The sequence below is a fragment of the Myotis nattereri genome (assembly GCF_964212035.1).
Source record: "Myotis nattereri genome assembly, chromosome: 1".
Lineage (NCBI taxonomy): Eukaryota > Metazoa > Chordata > Mammalia > Chiroptera > Vespertilionidae > Myotis > Myotis nattereri.
Window position 1 is genome coordinate 121029313 of NC_138075.1, and position 16560 is coordinate 121045872.

At 41.4% G+C, this 16560-nt stretch overlaps 1 protein-coding gene across 1 annotated transcript in view; it reads left to right on the plus strand.

Annotated features, from left to right (window-relative positions):
- Positions 1–16560, plus strand: part of LOC308527944 (uncharacterized protein) — a gene marked incomplete at its 5' end in the record, with an annotated part of 291900 nt that overhangs the window by 220482 nt on the left and 54858 nt on the right. Inside the window, one exon of the mRNA XM_081103372.1 lies at positions 10650–10779. Within this exon, the coding sequence (XP_080959498.1) occupies positions 10650–10779 (130 nt within the window). The remainder of the gene's footprint in view (positions 1–10649; positions 10780–16560) is intronic.

The window sequence follows — 16560 nt, forward strand, 5'->3', positions numbered from 1 at the left end:
CCTGAATTGGAGAGGGTGTAGGCCGGGCTGAGGGACCCCCCACCGCTGTGCACAAATTTCATGTATCAGGCCTCTAGTCTATAATAATAAAAGGGTAATATGCTAATTAGATCAGACGTCTTCTGGACGTCCTTCCTGATGAAACCAGGGCTGGAGGGAAGCCAGCTGGGTCCTGGGTGCCTGTGGGTGGCCTGGGGGAAGCAGCCCAGGTCCTGGGTGCCTGCAGACGCCCAGAGGAGGGAAGCCAACCCAGGTCCCGGGTGCCAGAGGGAAGCTGGTGCCGGCAGCTGGGGGAAGGAAGGCCTACTCTTGCAAGAATTTTCATGCATCAGGCCTCTAATATGCATATAAATTCTTTGGTTAATTTTTACTGTAAGTGGTTAGTTAATTCAGACAAATCTATAATAATCCATAATAATAAAAGTGTAATATGCAAGTTGACCTAACGACTGAACAGCAGAACGACCATCCAGACAACCTTCCGGATGACCACACTATGATACACACTGGTGCCAGGCCAGCCAAGGTGGATGTGATGTGATTGGTCAGGGGTGGGGGGCCCTGCCATCACCCTGCAATTGCCCCACAGAAGGAGGCCCAGGCCATCCTCTGCCCTGCAATCGATCGCACGGAGCCCTGCGATGGATCGCCTCAAAGAGGGAGGCCAGGCTACGCAACTGGTGGCGCTGCGGCAGGAGGGGGGCAGCACCACACAGATGACAAGCAGTGGCAGCAGCGGGGGCAGGGCCAGCTGCCGGTAGCCAGGGGAAGGAAAGCCCCGATAGGCCCTGATCCCTGGCAAGGCCTAGGGACCCTACTTGAGGGGTCCCAGATTGTGAGAGGGCACAGGCCAGGCTGAGGGACACCCCCCATCTCTCCACCCCCATGCATGAATTTCATGCACTGGGCCTTTAGTCTATATACAAAAGCCTAATATGCAAATTGACCCCTCAGGAGTTTGACCAGGAGACTGGGAATTCAATTCCTCGCTATGACGTGTGCTGAGCACCAGGGGGGGCAGTGTGGAACAAATGAAATTCCCCAGCCGGCAGCTGGCAGCTGGCAGCTGGAGAAGGGAGGCCCCGGCTAACAGCTGGAAGGCCATGATCAGCCCTGATCACCAGCCAGGCATAGGGACCCTACTCGTGCATGAATTTTGTGCACTGGTCCTCTAGTAAATGAATAAGAAAGAATATGACTAGGGTTTCTTGGTCATTTGTATTTCTTAGAACGCCATTGCCTGCTTTTTGCGTTTGAAATAAGTTCTGATTCATATGTAAGGCATGAACCCTGGGGCTGTCAGCAATCTCTGCTTACTCAGTTATACATATAACACATTTACCTTGTACTTACTTTGAGTTTCACTGAACTCCCATGCATTCTGGATCCAGTGGAATTCTGTGCTCATAAGTCATCATAAATGCAATATGCAAATGGGGCAGCAAGTAATGACAGACACATATTGTCCCATTGGACTTATCAAACACTAGCTAAACGATGTAATTATTAAGACTTTGAATACTCAAAGCATTAAATCATGCCTGGGGCCTTTCTAAGTGCAGGGGCCTATGTTACTGCTTAGGTTGCATTCCATGAAGCTGATCCCGAGTGCCAGTTGTCCTTTACACATAGTCTCTTGCTATTGGAGTCCCATTGACTCTTCCAGGTGGTTGACTTAGGCAAGCTTTCAGCTGACTCTTATGAGGTTTACATCTGGTCTACATTCAGTACTCACATATGTTTTGACTACAAATGTAGCTACTTTTCCTATGCAGCACAACCCACCTTTGTTTTGCCATCAAAGCAGCTCCCAGGTTTCCTAGAAGATAGCCAACCTTTGTATCCTAAGGTGCTAGAACATATGTCTCATAGATGGTCTCACTGCAACACCTTCCCTCTAGACTTTAGGTGAAGGAGTAGAAATTTCTCCATCCTTTCTTAGCAACTCAATAGGTTAGAATTCATAATATAGCATCTTCATCTTTCTCACAAAGTCCTCTCCCCAATTCTACTTTTTTGAATCTTATATATCTCGATGGGTGCAAACCAGACTTTGATCTATTTTTCAAATAATGTCTCAAAAATCTGCATGTGGTTTTTCCTCAAAAATTACTTTGGTATCTGATATCTATCTTATCTCAGTGCCTCAGCTGAAACTTCCAAATTATACATTCTGTTTCATGTAAATTATCATACTGGGCACAAAGCATGACATGGGTATAGGGATTGAATGTGTTAAATGTTTGGTCTTTTTTAAAAAAAATGTATTTTTATTGATTTCAGAGATGAAGGGAGAGAAGAGAGAGAGAGTTGGAAACATCAATGATGAGAGAGAATCATTGATTGGCTGCCTTCTGCACATCCCCTACTGGGGATTGAGCCTACAACCCAGGCATGTGCCTTTGACTGGAATTGAATTCGGACTCTTCAGTTGGCAGGCCGATGCTCTATCCACTGAGCCAAAACAGCTAGGGCTGTTTGGTCTTTTGGAGTTTCATTGAGGCCATACAAAATTTAAATGCCTATGAATCTTCTTCCTAAGAACAAGATGCTGCTAAGTTTTTAATCTGCCTTGAAGCTCATTAAATTGGGTTCCCTGATCCAATTTGCACATGAGGAGATAGGGGATTCCCCACACCAACAAGCAATTCTTGGACACTATTGGTGTACAAGAATTTGACTCAATTCTGACATGGTCTAACATGAGATAGCTTCAGGTTCTATAAGTTAAGGGTTCATTTTATCCCCCTCTCCCCAACACACACATTCAAATGCCAGCTGAAAAGCCCAGGCCCTTATCTGTTCTTCTGACAGACTGGCTACAGATCAGAGGTTCCAATGACCCCCATCAACTCAGAATGCCAATTGCAGGTCCATATTGTTATCTATATTCTTGACCTATTGGCTATAATAATGTTCAAATAATTTGTTAGAGTGGCTCATAGAATTAGAGAGACACTAGATTATTAATTTATTATAACAGTATATAATTCAGGAATAACCAGATGGAAGAGATGCATAGGGCAAAGTATGTGAGAGGGGGCTCCAAGTTTCCATGCCCTCTGTAGTCATGCCACTCTCCTCAAATCTCCATCTGTTCATCAACCTGGAAGATCTTTGAATCCAGTCCTTTTGGGTTTTGATGGAAGCTTTATTACATAGTAATAATTAACTAAATCATTGGCTGATGACAGTTCATTCAGCCTCCAGCTCCTCTCCCCACTCCAAAGATGGGTGGGGGATGGGCCTGAAAGTTTCAACCCTCTAATGACATGGTTGGCTTCATTGGCAACCAGCCCTTATCCTTAGGTGCTTACCAAAAGCCACCTTATTAACATAACAAAATACACCTTTTTCACACATTAGGAAATTCTAAGCATTTTGGAATCTGTTAGCCAGGAACTATGGATGAAGACCAAGTATATGTGAGAAAATATTTTGGTCATCTGAATGACAAAATATCTATTTCTTATAAATGACAATCTTGCATTCATAAAACAGGGACACTGATCAATTATATGTTGGCCTGAAGAATTCAAGCGTTTTCTATATATATTGATAGCTCATTGCTAATGCTTCAACTATTTGTGGTGATAATATGCTGTAGGAACAAAAGCAGAGCTCCAGTAATAGACAGATATGGATATGATTTTTGTTTTTTCCACATCTTATTACCTTGTAGAGTTACTTAACCTTCCTAACCTGTAATTTCTCATCTGTAAAATGGGAAAATAATACTTTCTAGGGTTATTTGATGATATGATGTATGAAAATTCCAGAGACTCAACCAAAGTTACTTGTCTTGATGGATGTCACTAATTTAGCGGATAGCTTTAAGTTTATTTGATGGAGAGGAAAAATTGTTATTTAAATAGTCACTGACAGCAACCCCTTTTTATAGGAGTGGTATATATTACCTTTGGTTTAGCAAAAATCTTCATGATGCGGCTTTTGTTTGTGGAAATATAGGCCTCAGAGTATGCACAAGAAGTGAGAGGAGTAGAACTAAAGTACCCTATATGTTTACCCTAAACAATAAAAAATTTGGAGTTTAACCCAAACATGGTTGTAATGTGGCATCTATCCCTATCTCCTACCCAAGAAAACTTATGTCTCTAGGTAGTAGTGAGCAATATAAATTTTAGGAAGATGGAAGAGTGTTGTATATTTTAGGTGAACAACATTTCAATCCCAAAAGTCTATTATGTATATCTTTTAACTGCAAATTGTTCTCCTTAGCTTCCATACAGCCTTTATCTCTTGGTTGTAGAATCTTCCCAACTACCATTTTTCCCCGTAATAACATGTTTTTCATTACTTTTTTTTTTCCTTTTTGTCATAGGAGTTTTCAGGAATAGCTTAGAACTAAGAGAAGAGGGCCTGGAAAACATGAGAAAGGTTCAACTAGCCCATATGGTACTTTGAGCAGCTTCAGATAGATGTGGCCCCACCCCTGAACATGTGCCCCAGATCATGGTGGAGCACACTGTGAGCTGAATTTTAGCCCCTTTCTCACCACTTTAGCTAAGCACACTTGTGCAGTGAACAGCCTGAACAATCTATGTGTTGGCCCTGAAGAGGGAAGAATAAAGTAGCAAGAGAAACCTTTGGGAAAGGTGAAAACTTTCCATGCCTAGCAGGCTGGAATAATTTTAAAGACAGGATTGGCTACAATTTTAAAGATATATGCTGTGAGACAGTAAATAATTTCAGTTACCCTGGAGGCATCAATGAAACTGTCTATTAATAAAGTCTTAAGTTGGTGGTGTTTCGAAGAGTGAATGGATTGAGTCTGAGTTCACCTGAATGAATAGAGACCTGAGGCAGAATGTGATTGGTGAGTAGAAGAGCTCTATGGTATCGGGGTGATTCAGGAGCAGTCTTCAGCCTAACCAGCCTTTCACAAATATCCTAGAGAGGTGTGCTTTGATTATGGGGGAGGGCTGATACTTGGATTCTATTTCTATGAGTGGGATCCAGCACTAGGTAAAGGGAGGCATAGAATATAATGATGAAGAACATCAACTCAGACCACTGGAATCATATCTCAGTGTGGTATACCCAGTGTACCAATTATCCTCACTATTCATACCAATATTCATACTCTTGTATATCCTCTTCTCCTTAGGTGTGGACTGGATTGACTTAGTAAAATTTATTCACTTTTAGGAAATGGAATATGGCAGATTGGTTGTGCTGTCATTTCTAAGAATAGGTTACAAAAAGCCTAGGGCCCCTATCTTGGGTATTCTTTTATTCTCTCTTACTTGTTCTAAGCGAAAATAGCTAACTGCCATTTTGTGAACGGCTTTATGAAAAGGTCCACATGGCAAGAAACTCAGGGCAGCCTCTGACCAATAACCAGCAAAGAACTGAATCATGCCAATAGCTGCATGAGTGAGTTTAGAAGCATATTCCTCCCCAGACAAACCTTCAGATGGAACCTTAGCCTTGGCAAACATATTGACTGCAATATATGAGAAAACTTGATGAAGGGGCTCCCAGCTTTACTGCTATATCAGTTACTTATTGTTGTATAACAAACCTCAAAACTCAATGGCTCAAAACAACAACAACAACATTTATTATCCTATAGTTTCTGTGGGTCTGGAATTTGGGCATGGCTTACCTTGGTGGTTCTTGCCTGGGGTTTCTCTTGAGTTCACAGTAAAGATGCTAGTTGGGGTGATGGTCACCTCAGAGATTGACTGGAGCTGGAGGACTCACTTCCAAAATGGCTCACGGAAAAGTTGACAGTGGTTAGGAAGACTCAGCTCATGGACACATGGCCATCTTCTTATGACTTTTTGCGTATTCTCACAGTATGACATCTGGCTTCCTCTGACATAAGTGAATCAAGACAGAAAGGTGGAAGCTGAAATGGCTTTTATGACCTAGCATCTAAAGCAGTGGTTCTCAACCTTCCTAATGCCGCAACCCTTTAATACAGTTCCTCATGTTGTGGTGACCCCCAATTTCATTGTTACAAGTTGAACATAATTAAAGCATAGTGATTAATCACAAAAACAATATGTAATTATATATGTGTTTTCCAATGGTCTTAGGCAACCCCTGTGAAAGGGTCGTTCAACCCCCAAAAGGGTCGTGACCCACAGGTTGAAACACTGATCTAAATCATACACAACTATTTTTGCCATAATGATTGATCCACAGACCATCCCTAATATAATATGAGAGGGATTACCCAGTGGTGTGACTATCAGGAACCAAGCTATTTGACCGTGGATTAGCTGCCCAATATTGCTTAACTTCAGTTTCCTTGGCTTTGAATGGGGATAATAATGGTAGCTGTCTTATAAGGTTGTGAAGATTAAATGTCATATTTCAGATATTAGCAATTACTAACCCATACATACAAGTTTTTTTTCTTCAGTTTAAAATTAAATATTCTAAAAGGTGTGTGTAAGTAGAAAACAATGGGTATTTTTAGTATTCCATCTTGAATTATAAGAGAATCTTATGTATATGCTCAATAAATGTTAGCTATTTTCATCATTGTTATTATTAGTTATGAGGGTATTGTTGTTTATATTGGAGGGCTGGTCCATCTTTTTTAACATTGCTTCAGAAGGATTTCATAGATGACTTTTTATGTGATCATCTTACATCTGAAGTTCATTGGGAAGCTATCTAATGGCAGCTCTTGATTAAACTATATTTAACATATTATGTCCTAATACATTATTCTGGCTAGTAAGATTGCCTCATTACATGTCACAGAAATTAAAAGTGCAGCTTCTAATGTAAGTGTGCTGTCCTTAATGTGCTGGCAGAGAGTTTTTGCCAACACGGTCAGCAGAGTACAGAACATGCCTGATCTACAATATCTGCAGGTCAGTTCAGACATTCTGAGCCTTGTTTAGACTTTTTCTTTCCATCTAACAAAGGTGTGTAAAAAAAAAGGGATACCGTTTTAGGAATAATTTGCTTGTAAGGAGCAGAAGCTCAATCAAGGTTGCTGAAGCATATGTCCATTTATTATTAGTGTCAGAGAAATATCACAGATTGCAACTATTGGAAACAGATCTCATGAGACTGGAAATTTATCAGGTGATCTTTCTGTCTTGCTACATGGTCTTCATCTCTTATCTTGGGGTCTCTGGGGTAGGCAGCTAGTAAGATGTTTCATAATGACCATCCCCTCCTGGTAGTCATGTCCTTATGTAATCTTCTTCCCTTGAGTGTGGGCTGAACTTATTGACCCACTTCTAAAGGTGGAAGTAATGGGATGAATATTGGGACACTCTGCAATTTGATCTCTGACCTTGCTCAAGTGACTAGGCCATTTTATAGTTTAAACTTTGATTCTGTCTACGTGATGAGCTGCATTCCTTGTATTGTCCATTTTACAACAAAACTTGTTTTACTAGTTTATTTTGTAGACTCTGAAGAGAAACTGGGCTGTTGGCCCTGCCTTGTACTCCCTCCCTTTGCTAACCATGTCTTATGACTCCAACTGTTGGCCATATCTTGTGAGTGTACCTGCTGACCATGAGTCAATTGAAATCATTGTTCTTATTTCCCCACTTGCTGACCACCGAGTCAGGAGACCCCTGAAAATCCAGTTGCCTGCAGCAATCAGAAAATGAGTAATGTAAGTTTATGATTTTGTTTTCCTAGCAATCCATCCTTTTGATCAGCAACTCCTCGAAACTCTCCCCTTTAAAACTCTTGCCTTATTCTTCCTACCTTAGAGCATGTCTCCGATTTACAAATCAGATCCCAAAAGTCCTGTGGAACTTTTGTTCACACTTCAATCTTGGGTGTGTACATTCTTTCACTCTCAGAACACATGTGCTAGGGAAGCAAAGTGCCATATTTTGAGCAGCCACATGGAGGCCCAGATGTTGTGGCGAAGGACAGAGCTCATCAGTCCAATAGCCTATGAGAAACTAAGAACTTCACTCTGAAAGCCCGTGATCAACTAAAATATGCCTATAACCACGTGAACTTGGAAGTGGATATCTCATCCCCATTTGAGTCATTTGGTCTTGAGATTGTTGCAACCCCAGCTGACGCTTAACTGTATCCTCAGGAGGGACTCTAAACCAAAATTTCCTACGTGAACTGATCCACAGAAATAGTGAGATAATTAATGCTTGTTGTTTTAAGCTGCTAACTTTTGGTATAATTTATTAAGGAGAAAAATATAATACAGAGTTTGTTGCCTAGAAGTAGCATGTTACCATCATGAAAACCTAATGTTTGGGAGTAGCTTTGAAATGAGAATTGAGAAAAGTGGTAGTGAAATTCTGAAGTGCCTTGAAGAAGCTTTTAATAGGCATCAAATAATCTTAAAAACAAAGCCTGAGGTCTAGCTCTAGCTGGTTTAGCTCAGTGGATAGAGCATCAGCCTGAGAACCAAAGGATCCCGGATTTGATTCTGGTCAAGGTCACATAGCTTGGTTGCAGGCTCCATTCTGGCCCAGGCCCTGGTCGGGGCTTGTGCAGGAGGCAACCAATTGATGTGTTCTTCTCACATTGATATTTCACCCTGTCTTTCCCTCTCTCTTCCACTCTCCATAAAAATCAATGGGAAAATATCCTCAGGTGAGGATAAAAAAAAAAAAAAAAAAAAGAACAAAGCCTGAGGTCTATATTGACAATGGAGACAGTTTAAAACTAAAGATAACATCTAGGCTTCAATTGTGTTTTAGTTCCAGGCCCAGAAAAGTGGTGAAACTAGACAAAGCTAGGAAAGCCAAGTCTTTGAGCATGAACTCACCTGTGTCTCTGCATGTGGGATACTTCCTAAAAATAAACCCTGACTTTCTTTGCTACAAGCTCCTGTTCCTTTTTGATTGGGCTTTGATGCAAATGGACCCCTCTGGTCCAGTAACAATAGAAGCTTCTTAGTCTTTAATATGGCTGACAGTGAATGCTGGCAGTAAGCTGAAGGAAAGGGGAATCATTGTTATGCAGTGGCAGAAAATTTAGCAACGTTGTTGTTTGTAGTTATGGTATAACTAGAGGCCTGGCGCATGAAATTTGTGCATGGGTAGGGTCCCTAGGCCTGGCCAGCGAACAGGGATAATTGGGGCCTTCTGGCTGCTGGCCAGGGCCTTCCTTCCCCAGCTGCCAGCTGCTGGTGAGGGCCTTCCTTTGTTCCGTGCCACCCCCTGGTGGTCAGCGCACGTCATAGCAAGTGATCAGACTCAGACTCCTGGTCTCCCGAGGGGACACTTTGCATATTAGCCGTATGTGTATGTGTGTATATGTGTGTATATATATTAGAAAGTACATGAACTGGGTGATCTAGTAAGGAGATTTCCAAGCAGTGTTGAATGTGCTATCTGTTTTTTTCTTGCTGCCTATAGCAATATAGAAGAGGAATGGATTAAATTGAAGTAGGGATGTTAAGTAAAAAGGAGCCAAGACTTGACAATTTTGAAAACTCTGATTTTCCTGGTGGTAACTGGTGCCAAAATTAACAAATGGCTTTAAATCCAAGATCAGATCCAGAGCACTGCCTGGAGAACAGTGGTCTAAAGATAAAGCAAAGGATATGACTGTCAAAACTTTTGTTAAGACCTCAGAAAGATAAAGGATTATGCCCCAGTGCACTATTCAGTTGCTCAAAGGGCCCTTTAAAGAGATTATAATAGTGTGTTTCACAGATTCTCTCAATGAAACAATACTGCATCTAGGAAGCTTAAGAGCATTATGTCTCAGTTGTCTCGTAAAAAGCTCAAAGGAGAGAAGCCCTCATCTCAAGGTTTGTGAATGTGGCTTTTGTCTAGTGCAGTGAACCCAAAGAGGATTCACAGGAGACCCACGAAGTTCTTGCAAGAGTTACAAAAGCAGAAACATCTCCAGCTTGGACTCAGGAGGGCAGACAGTATGGAGAAGTCTTTGGACCCCAGAATTAAACTGGAAGGAAGGAGAGTGTGCTATCAACTTACTATAAACACATGCTCCCTTTCATCACAAAAGGAAGGAAGGCACAGAGGGCAGAAATAATAACCGAGAAGGTAGAGTTGAGATCAGGGAAAATTATTCCCAGCCTTGAAATTCAATTAAGGAACATTTAACGTTTGCCCAGTTGGATTTCAGAATTGCCATGGACCTGTGACTCCTTTGTGTATTCTTCCTCCTTTTTGGGAGATATGCACATAGCAGTTTTCCAATACCTGTCTCTATTGTATGGTGTGTGTGTGTGTGTGTGTGTGTGTGTGTGTGTGTGTGTAGGAGGGACAGATAACTTGCCTCTAATTTCACAACTCTATAGATCAAGAGGAATTGTTTTTGAGGATCTGTACTTCAGGAACTATGTTTGAGAAGATTCGTCAATTCCTGGACTACTTTAGGTAACATTAGACAACAGGATTCTGGATTTTGAACTGACACAATAATGGAATGAAACTCTTAAGGCCACGGGAGGGGATGAGAATTTTGCATGTGAGAGAGATGTGAATCATTAGAGCCACAGGTGTAGATTGTGGTAGGCAGCCTCTAAGATGGTCCCCAATGATTCTCCCTCCTAGTACTCATGCTGTTCCCACTGAGTATGGGTTGAACTCACTTTCAATGAACATATATAGCAAAAGGTATAGGCTGTAACTTCTGAGATTAGATTTCAAAAACACTTGGCTTTCATCTCAGTTGTGTGTTCTCTCTCCCTCTCTTAGATTACTGGTACGAGGGGAAGCAAGCTGCCAGGGCATGAGCAGGCCCAGGGAGAGCTCCATGTGGTGTTGCAAGAAATCAGGCTCCCTAAGGGCTTTCTCCCAGGAGGAACTGAAGCCTGCCAACAGCCACGTGAGTGATCTTGAAAACAGATTCTTTAACCACAGTCTGGTCTTGTGATCTTTGAAGTCCCAGATGGCAGCTTGACTACGTTATGAGAAACTCTGAACCAGGATGACCTAGCTAAACTGTTCTGATTCCTGACCTTCAGAAACCGTGAAATAATATGTGTTTGTTGTTTTAAGACACGGTTTTAAGATAATTTGTTATGCAGCAATAAATAAGACATTCTGTTTCCTCTTTTTGCAGACTGGCTTCTTTGCTGACGCATCGATTTCATACAAAGGTTGCTTTGCTTGCTGACCATAATTGACTGACTCACTTTCTGGGTCCCAATTTTAAATTTTTGGAGAGGGAATCCCATTGGCTCAGCTTGGGTCAGAGGTCCCATCCTGGTTCTATTTCTTTTCCATAGAAATGGTGGAGCATGAACTATGTAGCGTTGCCATTTCCAGGCTGTTGGTAAGTTAGGTTTTATGAAGACAGTAGAGAGGAATTGATGGGCCTTCTAGAATTGCTGCTTTGAGAAAAGGTACCCCAGAACTGTTTTTATATGTGGAAAAGTAAGCTGGATTATTCACAACTGTGACTCTAAGGCCTATAACATTTTTAAAAGATTCAGTATAAGTGCCATAGCTTGCTATAGGATTAACATTGATACTTTAAAAAATATATTTTTTAAATTGCTTGTAGAGTGGAAGGGAGAGGGAAAGAGAGATAGAAACATCGATTGGTTGCCTCCTGCATGCCCCATACTGGGGATCAAGTCCGCAACACAGGCAAGTGCCCTGACCAGGAATGAAACCATTGACCTCTTGGTGCGTGAGATAATGCCCATTCCACTGAGCCACACCAACGGAGCAACATTGATACTTTTAAATAGTTATTTATACTAAATGGAAGTTAATGTTGGGTGTAACTCAGCAGTAATTAGTAAAGCTATTCCCATAGTATTTTCACTAAGGTAATTGAGTTGACCATACTTATATCAAGGTATAATAATTGATAACTGGGGCTGTCTAGAGACTACACTGAGTGACTTTTTCAGGAAGATGTTCTCATTTATCAGAAATGATTCAGGAGCGTATTAGGCAGGAGCTGGCTCACACCATTGTGACAGGGAAGGAGGACTGCTGTGTATGTCTAAGGCACTAGGGGTTGCAGTTAACATGTTGTTTCATGGGTGCTTTCCAGTAGCAAACTGCAGTGATTTTTTTACAGACTAGGTTGAACTGAAAATTGTGTTGCAGTGATAAAGAACTGTGTTGTTGAGTCTTTTTGTCTTTCTCATTTGATTAATGTAACCCTATATAACGCAGTGACTTGAACATTCTAGAGAGGATTGTAAAATGTACTCTAAACATAATTTAAAAACCACCCAGGTATGTAGAAGTTATGGTGAAAGAAAACTAGTGAAAATATTTAGAACAAAGAAGACTAAATGTATCATAGCATTAAAATGGTATTGAATGCACATATGTAAAAGATAATATTCACCTAAAATTGGCTAGTTGTTTGTATAATTTTGACAAGAAAGCTTGTACAGTGAGAGGCATGGGCAGGTGAATTTGCAAATCTGTCTCAAAAATTCTGGGACAGTGTGCCAGCACTGGGAGTTTTAGCTCCTTGAGGGCACCTAGGAATCTTATAAGGTGGCTTTGGGAACCTTGGACCTTACGATTTGTCTCCCAGACACTAGCTTTATGACTATATTATAATGAAGGCAGAAAAATAGGCTGCTCTAAATATTGAGGGGAGAACTTGGGAGATAACAAAGTTGTTCTGAGGTGGGGGAGAGTTGAAGGAATAAGTCACTTTTATTTTAAAAAAATTATTAGTTTATTTTTTTATTGTGGACATTATTAGAAATGCCCCCAATTTCCCACCCACTTTCCCACTCCACCCCACCCCTGCAACATCCTAGGCCTTCACCACACTATTGTCTGTATCCTTGGATGATGCATATCTATACTAATAAAAGACAAAGATGCTAATTGACTGTACCTTCACTATGCCTTAAGCCACACCCACCAGCCAATCAAGGCGACTATATGCAAATTAACCCAACCAAGATGGTGGCTGGCAGCCACAGAGCTGGAGCAAGCAGGAGCCTTGGTTGCCCCGGCGATGGATGAAGCCAAGCTTCCCGCCTGCCATGAGCTGGCTGTGGCCTCCACTCATGGCAACAAAGTTTCAATTATAGAAGACAAATAAATCCCAGATACCTGCTTCCAGCCAGCCTCCACTGGGAGCTTGGGTGGTTGGGGGTTGTGGCCAGCCTGCAAACAGCCATCAGCCCCTCACCCAGGCTGGCCAGACACCCCAGTGGGGACCCCCACACTGAAGGGGCTGTGGCCAGCCTGCAAACGGCCATCAGCCTCTCACCCAGGCTGGCCAGGCACTCCTATATAATAAAAGGGTAATATGAAAATTGACCCTAACAGCAGAATGACTGGGAATGACTGGTCACTATGACACACACTGACCACCAGGGAGCAGATGCTCAATGCACGAGCTGCCCCCTGGTGGTCAGTGTGCTCCCACAGGGGGAGCTCTGCTCAGCCACAAGCCAGGCTGACGGCTGCCAGTACAGCGGTGGTGGTGGGAGCCTCTCCTACCTCCTCAGCAGCGCTAAGGATTTCCGACTGCAGCTTAGGCCTGCTCCCCACTGACAAGTGGACATCCCCTGAGGGCTCCCGGGCTGCAAGAGGGATGTCTGACTGCCAGTTTAGGCCCAATCCTCCAGGTAGCAGGCCTAAGCCAGCAGGTGGTCATCCCCTGAGGGGTCCCAGACTGCAAGAGGGCACAGGCCGGGCTGAGGGACCCCCCCCGAGTGCACAAATTTTTGTGCACTGGTCCTCTAGTGTGCATATAAATTCTTTGGTTAATCTTTTCCCAGCTCCCCCAATGCCCTTCCCTCTGAGATCTGTCAGTCTGTTCCATGCATTCATGTCTCTGGACCTATTTTGTTCATCAGTTAATTTTGTTCATTAGATTCCACATGTAAGTGAGATCATGTGATATTTGACTGGCTTATTTCACTTAGCATAATACTCTCCAGCTCCATCCGTGCTCTCCCAAAGGGCAAGAGATCCTTCTATTTACTGCCACATCATATTCCATTGTATAAATGTACCACAGCTTTTTTATCTATCTATCTATCTATCTATCTATCTATCTATCTATCTATCTATCTATCATCTATCATCTATCTATCTATCTATCTATCTATCTATCTATCTATCTATCTATCATCATCTATCATCTATCTATCTATCTATCTATCTATCTATCTATCTATGCTATTTAACTGGGATGCCATAATGGGTCCACTGGACAGGAGGAGGTTGCCCACACAGCCTCGGGGGCAGGACAGCAGGGGCCTCAGCGTGCCTGCGCTGGGGGAGGGCCTGATCAGCAGCTCCCCAGCTGCTTCAAGGGTGGGAGAGGGCAGCAGGGTTGGACCAGCAGCAGCCTTGGCTGCTGCGGGGTCCGAGGAGCGAGGCAGGGCTGGATCAGCAGGCTGTGGGGCCTGGGGAGCGAGGCAGGGTTGGACCGGAGGGTGGGTGGGGGGCCTGGGAAGCAAGGCATGTCCAGACTGGCAGCTGCTGCAGGGGCTGCTGTGCTGTGAGCCCAGGTCAAGTCTCATGCAGGAGGCAACCAATCGATGTGTCCCTCTCACATTGATGTTTCTCTTTGTCTTTTCCTCTCTCTTCAATGCTTTCTAAAAATCAACAGGAAAATATCCCTAAGTGACTCGAGGGAAGGCGACCTGAGCAATTTCGAATCGCACGCTGGGCTACTAGTTTGCTGATAAGTACTTGGACTGTTTCCAGATATTAGCTATTGTAAATAATGCTGCCATGAGCATAGGGCTGCATATATTCTTTCTGTTTGGTGTTTCAGGATTCTTAGGATATCTTCCCAGTGTGGGATTGCTGGGTCAAATGACAATTGTTTTTAATGTTTGAAGTGGCCCCATACTCTTTTCCATAGTAGCTGCACCAGTCTGCATTCCCATCAGTGGTGTACTAGGTTTTCTCCACATCCTCACCAGCACGTGTTGTTTGTTGATTTATTGATAGTAGCCATTCTGACAGGTGGGAAGTGATATTTCATTGTCCTATTAATTTGTATCTCTCTGATGATAGTGACATTGAGATTTTTTCATATGTCTCTTGGCCCTCTGTATGTCCTCATTAGAGAAGTACCTATTCAAGTCCTTTCCCCATTTTTTAATTGTATTGTTTGTCTTCTTTTTGTTGCATTGTATGAGTTCTTTATTTATTTAGGATATTAACCCTTTATCAGATGTGTCATTGGCAAATATGATCTCCCGTAAAGTGGGTTCCCCTTTCATGTTGATGCTGGTTTCTTTTGCTGTGCAGAAGCTTTATAGTTTGATGTAGTGCCATTTGTTTATTTTCTCCTTAGTTTCCCTTGCCCTAGGAGCTGTATCTGTAAATGTAGTATTGCCACAAGAGATGCCTGAGATTTTGCTGCCTATGATTTATTCTAGAATTTTTATACAACAACAAATTTAATACTACTACTAACGGTTATTTTTTTCTGTGTAACAGATATTATTCAGATTACTGTCATTATGGCATTATTTTGTTATTATAACTATTCTTTTAGGAATTGCTAATCCTATGTAACAACCAAGGAACTGAAAAAGTTAACAAATTAACATTTCAATATTTTTTATTGAAGAAGTACTGTTTTATTACAGAAAATATGAACTAGCAAAGATAAGATATAACATTGGTAACCATGCCCCAAATTACCCTCCTTTCCCAACTCTATATGATTTACCTATTGACTTTACTTTCATTTTATGTTAATAAAAATATTTCTAAATTTATGATGATATATATAACTTAACAGGGTGTATAAACAACATAGCAGAAAGAATTACAATAAGAAATTTTTTTCACTGTATCAGCTTTCATGAAGCAAGCAAGTCAGGTAAAAGGTACATTTATTCACTTGCAGAAGCATGTACTATGTAAGCACAAGAAAATGAGCATTTTTTCCCCCAATAAATTTCAACTCAGAGTATCTATCAAAATAAGATTAGAATTCATGTAAAAAGGTTTTATAACCTTGATATTCCCCAGATTTCCTTCTAGTATGTGGTTATGAAATTTAGTAAATGCACAGTGATACCAATAGAAATCCTCAGAATTACCTTGATTAATGATGACATCAAGGGGGCCTTAAATGGGCCACTGAAATGAATGCTCCAGATTATTAAATTTTATTACTTTTAAAAGCCAAACTATTTTTTTATTTTAAGCATTTTTTAAGGAATCTTAACACACACATGCTACCCATTTTTCTGCTTCTTAAACTGAACATACTAAATATTTTATTCATTTTGTGATGGCTAGGTCTCAGGTTACCATTATGAGTAATTTTTGTTTTATATGTTAATACAGTGTTTCCCTCAGGGGCTAGTGATTTATATCAGTCTGTTTGATTAATTACCTTAAGCTTTTAAATAAGTTCTGGTGATTCTCTTGACTATATTGTCCCTTCCTTACTCTAGGCTATTTCAATTTGATAATTCCCTTTCATTCACACTTTTAATCTATTATTTTCTGTTATCTCTATCTTAGTATAAATCAGATAAACATTCAAATCAGTAGATTATGTTATATAATTGTAATCAGTAGCCTTTTACTCAACAGCTTGAGCTCCACACTTCTGAAGATATAATAAATGGGATTTATTTGTTATTCAAAAAATGTTTTCAATGCCAATGCCATATTACATTGAATCTAAGATGTC